This window comes from Branchiostoma belcheri, unplaced genomic scaffold, assembly GCF_001625305.1.
Source record: "Branchiostoma belcheri isolate BF01 breed outbred unplaced genomic scaffold, Haploidv18h27 scaffold15, whole genome shotgun sequence".
Lineage (NCBI taxonomy): Eukaryota > Metazoa > Chordata > Leptocardii > Amphioxiformes > Branchiostomatidae > Branchiostoma > Branchiostoma belcheri.
This window is the reverse complement of record NW_017802935.1, coordinates 2,876,132-2,893,048: the sequence shown is the minus strand read 5'-3', so window position 1 is coordinate 2,893,048 and position 16,917 is coordinate 2,876,132. Positions and strand designations below refer to the sequence as shown.

Genomic DNA, 16,917 nt, shown 5'->3' with positions numbered 1-16,917 from the left:
TTGTAGATCTACACACCTGTGATAGGGGGCGCTGTTGCAAGATCTCCCGACAGGCCCTATCCAAGATGGAGTCGTTTCGTGCAGACGACATTTTCCGGTCGATGACGAAATCGCCGATTCCGTGGTAAGACTGACTTGCCACCGAGCTGGAACATCTTCATAACATTCTGACGGTGTTTTTGTATTGATTCGGGAGGATATTTCAAGCTGTGAAGCCACGCAACAAGTGGGAATTGTAGCAAAACTGAGGAGGTAGCAGAAAGATCACCTGCCCCCCCCCCTGTTTTTGTTTAACCAAATTATGCTATTTACTTGGTTTAACTTTTATTTCTGCCAATATTACGGTGCACATAGTTTATATCAGGACGTGATCCACAGAAATATTTTTGAGGCGCCCCTTACTTAGGCCGGTGGGGAAAACACAAACCAAAACAAGGGTTATATTTGGACGTGTCAGCTGATGGTTTTGGCGTGGGAACCCAGATAGTGGCGTAGTTAACATTTACCGCATCCCTCACAGTTACAGTCGTCATGTTTTGTTTTGACCCGACTTTTGAAAACAAAACGCAACATGTACAACCGAGACCGGCAATAATATTGACTTACTAAGCGCTACTGCGTCTGTCAAAATTTATCAAATTTACGGGCAGTAGATAGATTTGTTTGAAGCTAAAACATAGCAAAACTTTGCACCCAGACAGCCCCGATAAGCATCAAAGGTCGCCTAACACCGATAGGCTATCAAATAACCAGAGTTGATGCGTAGTACGATATGGCAGATGTCCCAAAAATACGTAATGTTAGAACTACTCGTAAGTCAGTTGACCGGAAAATAATGTTTCCTCTTATTTAACTTTAATGATTCCGACCTTGGCAGGACGCGCGGTACGCACCACCGAATCACATCGGATTGACTCATGTCAACACAAATAGTGTCACCAGCCGGCCGGGTCTCTGCGCAAGAAGAAACCACCGGCTCGACACAGTGCTTCAAGCGGAAGGAACGCGACTCGGACCCCGAAGACATGGGCAAGGCAGTCCCTTCCCAGAAGAGGTTCCGCCGGGGCGACCCCCAGTGCGACCTGACGTTACGTGTCCAGGGGACCGACTTCAGGGCCCACAAATGTGTCATCATGGCCAACAGCGACTATTTCTACTCCATGTTCACGCATCCCTTGAAAGAGTCAGCAGAAACAGTTGTGGAACTCAAAGGGTTGGAGTCGGACACGTTTGAAACTCTGTTCGACTTCATGTACACGTCAGACCTGACGCTAACGGAGGACACCCTTCAGAATGTTTTGTCGGCATCGACGTACTTACAGATCCCCAAAGCTCTGGAGAGATGTTCCGGCTACTTGGAACAGACAATGGACGCTTTAAGCTGTGCAGAGACACTTGTGACCGCTGGAAACCATGGACTGACCAGTCTGGAGCTGATCGCCATGGAATGTTTGGCTAAAAACTTTGTCATAGCTACCGAGTCACTCAGCTTTCTGTACCTCTCCCCAAAACAACTCCTGACTCTTCTTGACAACGACTACACTTTCGTCTGCGCCGAGTTGGACATATTTCATGCCATTGTCCGATGGTTTAGGCACGATTTTGAGCAGAGGGCAAAGTATGTGGGAAAGATCATGAAGAAAATCCGCTTTGGCTTGATCAGTGTGGCAGATATAGAGATAGTACCAGTGAGTAAGGAGTTCGGAACCCGTGAATTTTCCAAACTGGTGGCCGACGCGAGAGACTGGCATTCGAGGAAATTCGAGCAAAGTGTTTCTGACAAAGTGAACAGCACGGCAAGGGTGGCTCCGTACATGACGCTTGTTTCTGGTATGATAGACTCGAACCAGGCCTCCTCCCTGGCCATCCGGATGTGCCGCACACCGTGGAAGCGCAGGCATCGCTGGGAGCCTGTGGGGACCACGCCGAAGCACTTTGCCCAGGCTGCTGTGGCCTGCGCTGTGGTGGGTTTGAAACTTTTTTATTTAATACTTTCATATTTTTACATTGTTATCTAATTTCTTATTGGTTTAGAAGAAGCCTTTTCATGTTTTTGGGTTGGAAAAACTATATTGTCATTGATATTGCTGATATTATTTGTGAGAAATTAATACAATCAGCCTGGTAAGAATCCTTGTACATGCATTGATAATCATTGAATTTCAGTAACCTTTACTTACTGATATCTATAATAGTAAAGGCAGGGAAGCCAGGCCACTGTAGGGACAAAACTGGCCGGGATCCAGCAATGACTCAACTGCAGAGGCTAATCCAGTTAAAAGTGTTTTATGATGTAATCACAACCAGTTCCAAGAAAACACACAAATCTAAATAAGGTTAAAACTAAGTACAGGGTAACTCTACTTACAAGGTCACATTTGTCAGGGTTGACATTGAACAGGGGCAAACTCTACTATGGAATAAAACAAATATAGTGGCAGTCTACAGTGGGACCTTAGGGCTATACTAGAAAAGGGCTCGAAGGGCATGTGCACCTTATTGCACCCAAATTTGCAGCTGTGCCGCCAATTTTTTTCTGTGGGTGCACCAGTGCACCCAGATATTTTCATAGGTTTATGAATGTAAAAATGTTTAATGTATAGTAATATACATCATATTCTTAGTATCTAAGGGTAAAGAAAGATAATAAAATCATTGTTATAGTACATTACAGAAATGAAACTAATTAGTTTTTGCTGACATTCTAAAATCTTCTCATATGGTGCACCAAAAAATTTTTTGTTTTTTGTACACCCAATTTTTTAGGTTGGGTGCACCTATTCCCAAAAATGAATTTGAAGGCCACACCTATCTAATGTCTTCTTTCTTGCACTGTTATTTATCTAGGTGGGAGACTTTCTGTACGTAGTGGGTTTTCCCAAGCGCTTCCTCGCGAGCCAGTCCGAGATACACGACGACGTCAACTGGTTCATGCGGTACGACCCCCGCCAGGAAGAGTGGCTCAAACTCAGGAAGTTAAACTACAAACACTCCGGTATTAAAGTTTAAACAGTTGTTACATGGTTGATTTGTACACGGGCACCACCTAGCAAATTGTACAGGAAGTGCATGTACATGGTATTGCACAATGCTATTTGCACACTAATGTCCAAGGGTGGCAAAAAGACAGTATCAAATTGGCCAGGCAGTATCCATTGGCCAGAGAGGGTCCAATTTGCCACCCAAGATGGGGGTAGCGACAAAAAAAATGGGCCATATATAAAAAGGTAATAATCTTCCCCCATCAACCTCTGCTTGGAGAGTATCTGCACACTATTCACTCCTTGATGCTCCAATGTATTCACTGTGAATTTCTACATATTTGTACAGATAACAGTAAACCTTCGTACTTTCCTTCTGTGTTTTTCACACAGGTGTGAAACTTACGTCTGTTGGGGACAAGCTCTATGCGTCGGGATCGTCTGACGTGAATATCGTGGAGTGTTACCTCATCAGGACCAACCGCTGGGTGGACGCCTTCGAGCTTCCCCACAAACTGTTCCTCCACGCGGCCGAGTCCCACGGTGGGAAGCTCTACATCGCCGGCGGGATTTATGTAGAGGAGGCCGGCAGCACGGCTTGCGACGACCTTCTGCGTTTCGATCCTGCGACGAAAGAGCTCGCCACGCTCAAACCAATGGGCACGCCGCGTTTTGGCCACAGCCTGGTGAGCCATGGGAACAAACTGTACAGCTTCGGAGGTACGACCTACCACCCTGAAGTAGCCTGGGGGTTCGCAGAGACTTCAGAATGTTACGACATCAAAGACGATACCTGGAGCACCCTGCCGTCCATGCCGACACCGCGAGGGTTCTCGGGCGTAACCGTGTTGGGGGATCTGATCTACGTGGTGGGCGGAACCTGCGACGGGTTTGGGAAAACGTCGGTGGAGGTTTACGACGTGAATGAGAAGAAATGGGAAAAGCGAGCGATGATCCAGAGAAGGCTGTACTACCTGGGACTGGTCATGCTGAGACACCCGTTCAAGAAGTTCAAAAATCCCTAGGGTTGCACAGGGTGGTACACATGTACTTTGAAAACTTTCTACCTGTATTTAAAGGTAACAGTTGAGCCTCTAGGGTTCACTAGGGTGCTTGCATATTAAAGCATTTATCCTATGGATAGGCAATTAGAATAGCAAATGAGTTCATTTGTAACTTTTAACATTTATAATTATTCAGCTGGGAGATTGTATTAGTGCAAGTACCTTAATCAACCCCAAACAAAATATTTCTTGTTTTAGAGACGACAATCCCAATAGGGACTCTGACTCCACTGACAAAAACAATGTTTGTACATAGAAAAAAAATCGGTTAAGAAATTAGAAAAGTTAAGAAACCAGAAAATTGAGAAATGATGAAGTCTAGCCAATGTAGCATAAACTTAATTACTGGCAAATAATCAATGACAACAAGAATGTCAGTTGAGTTCATGTGTTATCTTTCTTTTCATATATCATCAGAATACACTAGTCCATATTAACCATGCTGGATTCTGACACTTATACCTACTTCTTACAAGTTACATAGCTAGAGGATAAAAGTGTAAAATTTGTACAAAACTAAGGATTTTACATTTATGCAATGATCAGATAGATGTAAAGTCATTACACCTGTCCTTTGGTGTACTTTTGCATGGTTTTTATATGGAACTGAATAAATTGTACAAATAAATCTTTAAAAAGATCCTCCTTTTTGTCTTCGTGTCCTTTTGGGGAGTTATAAAACCTACTTGTACTGTGCCTCTTTACAGCTTAAATCATGTTAGGTCAAAACATCTTCCTCTAACTGAAATAAAAAGTTTCCCTCCACTTTGTTTTAGTAAGAACGAACTTGGTACATTTTGTTGAATGAAGGAATGTTGGTTTTGTCTTTCGCTTATTGCTTTCCTTCCTGGTGACAACTGATATCAAATATTAGATGTTTTGCCGACAGGACGCTACACCTTTGCTGTATAGACTGTGATAACAAACACTGTTGCATCCATTTGGAACCCGTTGTTTAACGATCATATTGTACCTGTATGGTACCACCAACAGGAACAACAACGTAAAAAGAATTTGCTCCAAAAATGACCAGACACGACTGTCCTTGTTGATGGTTTAGTCTGATTCCTCCTCTTCTTTTACTTTCTTTTCCTTCTTCTTTTTCTTCTTCTTCTTTTCAGAGCTTGGCTGTAGAGGAAAAAAATGTATCATTCAATTAGATCACAAACAAGCTCTTAGATCTTAGGTTAGATGTGCTTGCATCAAGTGCAAGTCTTTTTTGAAGCAAGATATTTTATGACTGGATGCCCTTTTAAGACTGGATGTCCTAATGCCAACCCAAACCCTAGTAGGGCCCAGGATCCCTCTCTAATTGAGGGGGGAAATATGTGTAAAGTACCTTTCCCAAGAGGACAACATCTGTATGACAATGAAACTTTTGTACAGTATAGACATCTACAACAGAAACTTGAATGTACCTCGGGTGTTTCTGGTTCAGTAGCCGTGCTGGCTCCTCCTAATGATTCCTTCTTCTTCTTGTCTTTCTTCTTTTTTTTCTTGGCTGATTCACCTTCCTCAGATTCCTCAGCTCCTAGAGGAAAATAAAAGTTTTTTCTAAGACAAAATGTCTCTCCCAATAGTCCAGATACAAGTGAATAGGTACACATACATCTATATGTTCCACTAACTGGAGAATGTAAGACATACCTGGTTCTTCCTTGACCTTGGCCTTCTTTTTCTTCTTGGTTTTCTCGGGTGTCTCCTCCTCTCCCACCTCCTCTATCTTCCTCTTCTTTGGCACAGCAGGGAGGGTGGAGTCTGCTGAAGCATCAGCCACTTTCACCACACTACAGAACAACAGGAGTATGCATGAAGCAAGCAGGCTTTGTCTGTTCCATCGTATTTGCAGTCTACAGTACCTATTGCACAAATAAAGAGCGGTATGCTGCACTCCCCAAAACATCCCAGAAAGTAAGAGCTACATGTTTGAGGTTTGCTGGACACGGTTTCAAAAATTACAAGAAAGTAGTGTTCAAATTGGTGCTGTGGTCTCATCACATAGGAGAAAGAGGTCCGGAAGACAGCCACTCACGTATGTGGAATGTACTGAAAAGAGACACTGATCTACAAGCTGATGGCATGGGGAAAGCTATGCAATGCTTCTGAGGCTGCCAATGTGGTTTGAGTAACAAAGGACAACTGGCACTTGGCAATAGACAAGCTGCAGTTTAAACCATATCACACCGGAGCCATCTAAACCAGAACACAGCATCCTTACCTTTTACTCTGGTACTTGTCAGCCTGAGCCTTGGCCTTGCCGGCTCCAGCGATCTTCCTGAAGTGTCCCTCCTCGATCATCTTCAGCCTGGCCTCCAGCCTGGCCCTGTTCTCCAGACCCATCTCGTTAGACGTCTCCTCTCCCAGGGCATCATACCTGGCCGCTAGGGCGGTCTTAGCTGCCAACATTCGTGACACCTGGGGCATAGAGAAGGGAAGATTGGATTTATTGAAATTGTAACAACACAATACACATGGGACACAGGCAGCTGTTGCTGGTGTTGTGTTCCATACATAGAAACAAATACGGGACAGACAATACTCATTTTCACTTGAGTCAGGTGAGGAAAGTCGTGTAAAGTGCCTTAGACACTTTAGACAAATAGGGCAAAATTTTTGTCATACGCAGCAAAATATCGTCAACTGACAGAAAATTGGATGCTGGCTAGAACACTGGATCTTATAGTACTGGTCCTTACAAAAAGGACATGGAGGACACTACCCACCTTGCCCTTGTTCTTGGGAGTCGACTGCCCCACAAGGGAGGCGTGGTAGATCAGACCATATTTGGGCGTGTCATGTTTAGTCTTGAGTGCCCTGAACAGGGCCTTCTCTGCACCCAGGATCTGTACTGTGGAGGACGGATGCTTCGCCAAATTCAGCAGAGAACCTACAAGGCAAAAAAATTAAGAAAACCGTAAGTACAAGTAAAAAAGATTCATAAAAATGCAAGTACAAGCCTCCATTTTTATACCAGGCGAACAATTGTTTGTTATATTTACTAATATACATCTACACCACCACACAGTAGTTGACAAAAGTATTGGAGGAAATCCAGCACCACCCCTCAATCTTGTGTAGTGGTACAGCCCTTCTCTGATTACATCCCACAGGACTGTACCATGTTGTAGAATCAGGGGAGGACAGCTTACCTGCATGTGAGATGAGCCTAGCTCCCACCAGTTCCCCCACCATGATGGTGAGGTTGGGAGCGATGGCCATCATCCGGCTCTTCAGGTAGTCATACAGCTGGGCTCGGTACTCTGTAATGTCTATCACCTGTGCACAAACAAAGATGTTCAAGAATTCATTCTTTCCTAGCACTGTCGCAGAGTGGAACTCGCTGTCACCAAGTACAGTAGGGGCATTATCATTAGATAGCTTTAAACAAGGTCTAGAGTTAGAAATTCAGGGGTTAGGTGTAACAAGTCAATCGGTGTAATGTAGCCAGCTGCCGCAGTGCCTGCGAAGATGGTTTGTTACGCCAAAAGGCGGTTACACCGGCTTTTCAGATACAGAAAACAATAACTCTGAACATAACAACAACTCCATAATGTTTATCACCAAGACACAAACAACAAAGTCTCAATTTCCCCGGTTCTCAGTGCGGACTCAATACAAACACATATCATTCAACTCAACCAAAAACAAAACTTCTGTAACAGGGTTAACAACACTTGGTATAATCATTACAGAATGGTAGCACAATTTTGGCAGGGGACAATCAGGCAGATGTAACAGTTTGTTTCAGTGGTAGTGACGAAGTGTAGAGAAATCTTCAGTACTCATCAGCACACTGTTCTCATCATCAACAAACTGTTCACATGCACAAAAATAAAGCACAAAATTCTCATAGTTTTCACATTGCCATTCTCAGCTTTTAAAGAACAATACAAGAAATGCACTCAACACATACTGCAAATCATTTGGTTCACACAGGAAAAATCTGATGACACACATTGTGCCTTATAAATGGTTTATTGGTCAAACATTATCAGTGCAATCGCAGCCTTTTATAGCGCTGAATTGATGCAGGGTTTACTTTACAATCATACAACCTATCTGCTCCACACACTTTTGTGGAGCTGTCACAAGGGCCTGTGCGGCTGCCATTCAGCACCACCAGGTGGCCTCAATACGACCTTTTCACCCATTCACACCTGGGTGGAGTGAGGAAAGTGTCATACAAACTGTGCCTTACCTGGTCACACAGGTAGGTGATGTTATCTATGTCTGTGTCGGCTACCTCTACACCCATGGAGATCTCAGCAGCCTTCTTCACCTGTTCCTCCACTTCCTCAGGCAGGATGTGGGACAGGTCTGTCTTGGCTGTGTTCAGTCGGTTTCCTGGAGGAACAGAAAAATAATTCAGTATCTTTCACTGCGATAATGTTTGGCTAGCAGATTGAGTTGGGGGTTCGATCCCTGCTAGACGCTGTGTCCTTGGGAAAGATACATTACACATCTTTTCTCACTCCACTCAGGTGTAAAATATGGTTGTTGTGGAGGTAAAAGGCAGTGGAAGGAGAGGGATGGGCTCTGCCTTCCAATACCGTGCCCAGGACACAGTGGACTAACAACCCAATGCCCCTACGGCCTAAAAAAGGCCATGGGACTATATTTATCTTTGCTAACCTTTGATATCAATAGCATAACATATGCTTCATTCAGATATCAATATTTTGCACACCACTTTGTTAACCTGAGAGAAATATGAGCTACGTACCTATAGCTTTGACAGTTTTGGCATAAGCCAAGTTGTCCGTGACGACTTTACTGAGCTCAGGGAAGTGCCAGCCGTACCACTCCTTACATCTCATGATGTAGTTGTTCAACTCTTTGTCTAAATCATCCAGGAGACCTGGAATGGGAAAGAAAAACTCATAAGCATATATAATAAAGAGTATTATTATTCAAGACTGAAGACCAGGTAAACACACTGAAATTGAGTAGTACTAGAAGCTGCATTAATCCAGAGATTTGACAGGTCTGTGGACCATAAGGTTGAGGGTTCTAATCCCGATGTCACTGACTGCATATGAACAGTTGTAGTTGGATGTGGCATTCTTGGATGTCTCTTTTTCCTAGTATTTTGAACCTACATACACTGCACTTTCAAATCTGTATCTGTATAGCCGGTACAACTGCCCTTCAGCGTAACACACTAGCTTCACAGTCACGCGGCGCAGCAGCAGCTGGCTACATTACACAGAACGACTTGTTACACCTAACCAACCAACAATGTAAACTCATCAAGGATTATCTCCAGTATACTTACAGATAGCCTGTATGATCATGGTGTCCACCTTGTCTGGGCTGAACTTGAGCTTGTATCTGGACAGTCCGTGGGCCAGGCCCAGCGCCATGGCCGCCATCTCCTTATTTGGAAGCCCCGTGATGAGGTTGTTGACCTGAGACTTGATACATCTCATCAGTTCTGCGATGGCCGTGTTGTGAACACACTGGAGATCTAACTTATCCTGTAACAGTAGATATTATACAGAACATCAGTTCTGTGTGTTGTGAACACACTGGAGATCTAACTTATCCTGTAACAGTAGATATTATACAGAACATCAGTTCTGTGTGTTGTGAACACACTGCAGGTCTAACTTATCCTGTAAGAACAGATATTATACAGAACATCAGTTCTGTGTGTTGTGAACACACTGGAGGTCTAACTTATCCTGTAAGAACAGATATTATACAGAACATCAGTTCTGTGTGTTGTGAACACACTGGAGATCTAACTTATCCTGTAACAGTAGATATTATACAGAACATCAGTTCTGTGTGTTGTGAACACACTGGAGGTCTAACTTATCCTGTAAGAATAAATATTAGTCAGGGCCCCACAATCCAATTTTGATCCCTTGTTAGTCTCTATCAAGTGAAAACGGGGGCCTCGGGGATCACATGTACCCCGTGTATCTGTTTTGTAACCTGCACAGCTTGACTGACCAGCCCCATGGTTTCCGCAAACCCACGTTCATAGCTAGTAAAGAGACTCTTTTTACACAACCAAGTCTTTTGTTCAGCTGACGTTACGGTGACCGTCTGTCACCTTCCTCAGGGCAATTCTGACTGGTTCACCTTGCATTGCAGCACAGGTGTCACTGCTATAGATGCATTCCCAAATGTACAATATTTACCTTGATAGCGTTGCCCAGCTTGGCGTCTGCCACGGCCAGCTCCTCGTGAGCTTCCTTCGCTACGATCTTCTTCAGCATCTTCTTCATCGTCTTACTCATCTTCCCTTCTACCGCCGCCGTGGCAGCTGGGAACACGGGGAGGGAAACCAACTGTCAATCATTGGGACTCTGTCTTTTGATTGGACCAGCAGAGTGATTTTATTTATTATTTTTTGATTTGATTTATTGAAATTGCAACATTACAATTCAGGCAGCTGTTGCTGGTGTTGTGTCCCACGCATAGAAACAAATACTGGATAGACAACACTCATTTTCACTTGAGTCTAGAGGGGAAAGTCATGTAAAGTGCCTTTCTCAAGGGCACAAGATCAATGGCATGTCAGGACGTGAACCCGGGACCTCTTGATTCCTTGTCACACACGCTGCCGTTGCGCCACATGACCCCGCAATGTGGTTAACCCCACAAATTACACCACTAAAGGCATTAGTTCACAATCCTAAACTTCTCATTCAAGCGGTACATATGAATGTTAGCATTACAATGATTTATTATCTTGATATAAAAAGATAAGGCAATTTAAATAACAGAGATATAACGTACCTGATAACGCTTCTGTTGTGTCATCAAACTTCTGGAAGTGCTTGAGTTTAACACTGAAGATTCAAACAAGAACACAACGTCTTGTTAAGCAAAGAATGAAGTTTTCACAAGAGAAACATTTGAACATATATGACAGTTTGTTTCAGTGGTAGTGACGAAGTGTAGAGAAATCTTCAGTACTCATCAGCACACTGTTTTCATCATCAACAAACTGTCACTACATGATTCCTAACATAGTTTAGGGTAATGAAAATAATTTCATCAGGTTGGTAAAACTTAAGAGATAGGGGAATTCTTTTTACACAACCAGTGAATCTTACCTCGCTAACGTTTCGGTGTCTGTCAGACACCTTCTTCAGAGCTTCTGACTGGAGTACTGCATCTCACCGCTATATGTAGCCGATGTAGGTGGCACTTTTGCGGCGAGAACACTATCCCAAACGTGGCTTAGTTTGTACCCCCCCTCGTCCCGGTTCATTACAGGGGCTGACTTTCTGATCCAAACTGCCTCCTTGATCCAGCGGGTTCTTCTATTGTCTTCTCTGTCTATAACTTTCGCCCCCTCCCAGTCAATTACGCAGTTGTTTCTAGCAATGTGCGAGATGCAGTACTCCAGTCAGAAGCTCTGAAGAAGGTGTCTGACAGACACCGAAACGTTAGCGAGGTAAGATTCACTGGTTGTGTAAAAAGAATTTCCCTATCTCTATAGTTTAGGGTAACAAAAAGGATTTAGGCACATCTTTACACTGATTCTGATATCTTTTTATTTTACAATGTTGGTCATAATGGTCGAAGAATAATGTATAACACCCACATATCTGCATGATAATTTACAGTGCATGCTAAGGAATTGGACAATATGGAGGTTCTTACATTTTACTGGCCTTTTCTGGTGTCTCAAAGTCCTTGAAGAGTTCATCTGTCTCCTGTAGTTTCTTCTCATTCAGTAACTGTGGAAAAAAATAGATACAGACTTTCGTAAGTCCACTTTCTTCAAGTTCAAATACATTTTATTTTCATTTAGGTTTGCAGCATTCACATTTTGTGCCACGGTTTAACACTCCGCGGTGTGTAGTCACACAAATATTCATGGACAGGAATAAGTTTGAGGTGACAAAACAAATTATAATTTCATGCAGAATATTAACGTTAGATGATTTACAGTAACATTAAATACCAAATAATAGTATTTTGAGGGAATTTATTTAACACACTGTTTACGCTTATTTTCATTCAATGAAAAATGATAATTTTAAAAGCGGGACAAGCAACTATCTGTAACACATTAAATCTTTCGGGTAAACTTTAATTGCAACAAAACAATTATGATTAAAAATCCCTCGACAAGCTTGCACAATTGTTTCCGCCCCCCTCCCCACATTCTAAATCATCCATAATTATTTACAGCCATTTAAGGCTATTAATAGCAGAACACTGCTTGTAGTATGTTTATGTTACAAACTTTGACTTCCCTCATTCACTTATCGATATCAAACGTATATAATACAGTATATTTGTGAGGAAAAGTCTGGATTTAGTGTTGGTAAACCTATTTTGCAACACACGTGCACGTGTGCGACGATGCGATTTTTTTTCACTTCGCAAAGTTAAGCACGAACAAACGTCGCATACTAGCGAAAATAGGCGACTCTAACAAAGAAAAAACAACATACATCGTGCATAACACTACCAGCACAGATACACTTACCTTGAATATGGCATAACCTGCCGGGGTTTCAAATAAAACCAACATTTTTGTGGCTAAATCCTAGATTTCGCCCATCCACGCGGTGAAAAAAAGCTACCCACTAACAGTGCGCAGGCGTTGTGACCTTATGTCCCACATGGATCAGGGGTGACCTCTAGCGATTTTTTTTCAAACTGCAGTTCAAATTATTTTGACGTACGGCTCAACTGCAGTCAAATGCACCTGTTTGACGCAACGTTGATTATCCGACACTTTTCTCCTTTGGATTGGGCTATTTATACTTGGTGTACTTATCCATGGCTTCTTAAGAACCGGAAGAAACTACACAATATATAACTTAGCATTTGAGTCACGTTTTATGGACATGTGTAGCGCCACACGGTGTGATCTGCATAAAAATTACCTTATTTGCATGTTCGTGAGACTTAAATGGTACAAATTATCTTATTTGCATGTTTGTGAGACTTAAATGGTTTTGACCGCACAACACAGTATTCATGGGCGAACCCCGTACGGGTACAAAGTAGTGCTGCTCAATAGTAGAGAAAGGTGCAGAGATTGTTCTGTGCATGGCATCGAGATGGAACCTGTGGTTAATGTTAGAGGAATACGTCAGTTTTGAGACTGTAAAAGTTGAATTATGGTGCGTGTTCAGTCGGCGTAGATTTGCGCTTTGATACTTGTACGGTAAGTTGTGTACTACTTCAGTTACGTCATAGTTACGTCAGCCACAGGTAAATGAGACCCTGCAGTTTGGAGACAAATCGCTAGAGGCCACTGCTACACGGTCTACCTGCCAGGTTTCGTCCTGACGTTTCGCCGACGTCAGTACACTTTGCAGTCAAGAGAGCGCCTATTTCCAACTCTAACCCTAATCGGAACTTCAATTCTAACCATAGCGATAACCGCAACAACAGCTAAAAAATTGAAACGGCGAAAGGTAACAGGAAACAGTAATTTTGGTAGCGTTGTGGGGAATGTTACTACGAACGAGACGCTTGTTTTATCATGTTTATTACGGAAATGGCACGGTTCAAATGATGTCCACAATTCTGCAGTTAGCAGACTGAAAGAAAGGGGGCACTAAAATGAGACCGTAAAAAAGGCTGAATTAATGAGATGCGTGACGGAGTGGATTGTCGTCTGTTCATCACCGAACATGTAAACAAACATGGCGGCTCAGTTGTGTTTGGTGCGAGACACGCTAGAATTGGTCGCGTTGTGGGGTGTTTAGCGGGATTTGAAGACCACCCACCCTTCGTACACCGAGTTAACAGAGCAGACAAGCATAAGGGACAACCATAAATTGGGGTGAAAACAGATATAATCACACAGCGAATTACAACAGTACTGTGGTAGAAAATACGATTTGCATATGAATCATTACACTGGAACAGTGGAAGTCAACAATGCTAGACCATGCAGCAGCGACATCTAGCGATTTATCACACTCCTCTGTACGGTTTCTCTGCTCCAGGCCTCTTGATCAGCACCAAGGTCAGCACCAGGAACAGGCTTGACTGTGCGGCTTTTCAGAAGGATCTCGTAGCCTGGAACAGCCTGACTTTGCGGCAATTCAGAAGGATCGGATGTTAACTGACCCTGGGGCACTCAAACGGGGCTGATAGCCTTGTACAGGCTTGGCCGTGAGATCATCTAAAATGAAGTGATAGCCTAGCCTGTCATCAGCTGACTCAGCCACTTCGTAGCAACATTCCCGAAAACGCAGGCTACATTAAGTACAACCGGGCCGCCATGTTTGTTTACATGTTACTCTAGGTCTTTCTTTAACTTAAGCATAAAAACAAATGAGTTTCAAAGGAGTCTCACATAGGGGATGATTGCGTACTGCACTTCTTCGTACTTCTGTCGTAGGACGATCAAGATCTCGTATATTGTCCAAAAGAAAATTAAATGTATAAGATCTTGGAACAATACAAACTTACGAGCAAGCAGAGGGGTGTGCAAGGGGTGATTGTTAGCGAAATATTCCACTATACCGGGATTCGGTAAATCTCTATTTTAGCCCCTGAAGTCGAAACCTGGGAACGAGTCACTAACACATGTGGTTGCGTGATTGTGTCATGCTACAAACCATAACAGCCTTGTACAGGCTTGAATTGATAGCCTGGAACAGGCCTGGCCATGGGACACTCAAAGGGGGTTGATAGCCTCGTACAGGCTTGGCCGTGAGGCCATCTATAAATGGATAATGTCTCCTGGCGTAATGTAGCTGCTATAACCCTGATACATTGTTCTTCAGCGTTGTGTTTGATAGAAATGATCCCAGGGTATGTACATAGGTAACCCGCTAACGTACAAGTTGCGCCAGACAAATTATGATTGCCCGGCGCAGTCCGGGTGACTGTATATTTCGAACCCCGAACCACCAGTGACACACAGCAAACTCTTCGAACATGGTTCACGGTATTCTACATTTGTGAATGATTCAAAAAGTCGCTTACATAAATTCTTACACAATTCCCTTGGGTTGCTATCACTGTTTTCTGTTACAAATTACACAACTTGCGCCTTTTCTTGTATCGTGATGTAATGACGTAACGTAAGTGGAATGTTGGACTGTCAATCACTGTACGCGCGCAGTTGTGTGCCTGAGTTCGTGCGCGTTGAACACGAAACCGTTACCGGGATATCATATTAAATCCAGCGAACCCTTGTGCATATGTTCAGTGTGTTAACCTTATTTCTTCTTCTGTCCCATATCTAGGGACATTTTTGTTTGTCAACGTCAATAATCTAGCAAACACTAGGACACGATCTACCATGACATTGAAAGAGAGTCATGTTTGTACATGGGTTTAACCGCATAATTCTCCACGGTTCTCGCGTTAAACCGCGCTCTCAACCAAACCACCAGAACGGGAAAGCTACCCAAATCCTCATCAGTCGCAATTTCAAGTGATTTCACCACTTTATACCATTTTTACCTCTAACCGACTAACCCTAGGACCACGACACAAACGAGACATTGGGGAACAAAAACGGACTTCTCCGTCCAAGTTTAGGTTGAAAGAAAATATAAAACACTTCTAAATTCAGTCGCTGAAGCAAGTTGCGGGCGGCTTGACACGCTGGCCCGACCTGTTTTTGTCAGAATTAGTGGCTTTGGAAATAAGTCATTGTTACCGCAGGCTCTCCAGCCTACTCCACAACATTCCCACTCCACCCTTCTCCACCTCCGTGTGTGCTTACCGACGCTGTGTGATTGGTCCGCCGCCTCTCGTGGCCCGTCCTTATTGTTGGGTTGGAGAGGGGTCTTGAGCGCGCAGCCAGGCGCAGGAATTTTGCCCAAACCCCGCTGTTGTCTAGGATGTGGCGTTAGCCGTGAGAGGGGGACTGTGACAACACACCGGTACCGGGTTGTCTTTGCTTATTAACTTCGCGCAAAAGGATTACGTCAAGGAATTCTACCGGGCTGAAGGAGAGATGACTTAGCACTGGGCGGCCGGAGAGAGTTGGAGTAAGACTTTCGGCGTCGGTCAGGACAGTTCCTAGTCCCTACGACGTACTGCTACAGGTTTTCAACCCAGCTTCAAGCGGAGTCTTTCCTAGGATCGACATTTTTTAGGTAAGACTTGCACTTCATACGTCCAAGGTTGTACAAAATATCAATTTTATTTGGACTTCATAAGTCGCAGAAGAGCAGGCTTTAGTGGTAAACAGATAATCTTTTATTGAAGAAGGCAAACGTATTTTACTGTGGAAGTTCCGAACTGCGTACGTGTTTGCACCAGAGTTAAAAAGAAGGCGATCAATAAAGTAAACGTTAGATGGTTACCTTGCAGCAGATGTAGGGTTGAGGGTGGGGAGGGAACAATAGAAAGTAGCGACGCCGACGTGCTCCAGCCCGCCGCTTAGAGCCAGCGCTTTTGTGCCGCTCGCAAAGGTGCCTGCCCTCCGCCCGGCTCCCGCTAATGAGATCGCTACCGACTTGTCATTTGGCTACACGAAACGAGGAGGAAATCGCTCGGTCAAAGTCACGCCCGAGCAGGTGCTAAAATAGACCCTAGACAGCCGGGGTGCTCAGGCCTGACGTGGAGATGCCACGTCTTCCATCACCATCACGGCCACGTATTTCATCCGTACCGTCATTAGTGGCGGTTTTAGGACGTGTTTGTGTGTGAGAGTACGCGGAATATTTGCTGCTTTCCTCTCTGTTGGTTCCCAATCGTTTCTTCTCTTCCGGATGGATAGAATCCAATCTACTGAATGTGGTCTTCTGACCATGGATTCCAAGGGTCACTAACAAGCAACACTTCATAAGAGAGTGACTTTAAAAAAGCTATTCCCTCACACTTATAGTTCGCTTTCCAAGGGTGACTTGTTTTCCAATTATTCGTTCCTCCTTCAAAGTTCTTTTTCTGGAGAAGACTAACTTTACCAAGGTAACTCT

General features: G+C 43.7%; 3 protein-coding genes across 3 annotated transcripts in view; 2 read left to right on the top strand and 1 right to left on the bottom strand.

Moving 5' to 3' along the window:
* Positions 1-35: 35 nt before the first annotated feature.
* On the top strand, positions 36-4,687 carry LOC109465346 (kelch-like protein 9). The gene is made up of 4 exons (XM_019762560.1): positions 36-252; positions 878-1,964; positions 2,848-2,995; positions 3,375-4,687. Exons 2-4 carry the CDS (start codon positions 918-920, stop codon positions 4,004-4,006), a joined length of 1,827 nt encoding a protein of 608 aa, XP_019618119.1. The 5' UTR covers positions 36-252; positions 878-917; the 3' UTR covers positions 4,007-4,687.
* LOC109465323 (nucleolar protein 58-like) lies at positions 4,420-12,935 on the bottom strand. The gene is made up of 13 exons (XM_019762532.1): positions 12,504-12,935; positions 11,669-11,745; positions 10,796-10,848; positions 10,195-10,319; positions 9,321-9,522; positions 8,769-8,903; positions 8,244-8,389; positions 7,195-7,321; positions 6,769-6,932; positions 6,264-6,460; positions 5,693-5,832; positions 5,464-5,576; positions 4,420-5,173 (listed from the first exon to the last, which is right to left on the bottom strand). Exons 1-13 carry the CDS (start codon positions 12,546-12,548, stop codon positions 5,102-5,104), a joined length of 1,596 nt encoding a protein of 531 aa, XP_019618091.1. The 5' UTR covers positions 12,549-12,935; the 3' UTR covers positions 4,420-5,101.
* A 2,871-nt stretch (positions 12,936-15,806) lies between these two features.
* LOC109465309 (serine/arginine repetitive matrix protein 1-like) overlaps positions 15,807-16,917 on the top strand; it is a 17,581-nt gene continuing 16,470 nt past the window's right edge. Inside the window, 1 exon segment of the mRNA XM_019762509.1 lies at positions 15,807-16,092. The gene's annotated coding sequence lies outside the window, so the exon portion shown is untranslated.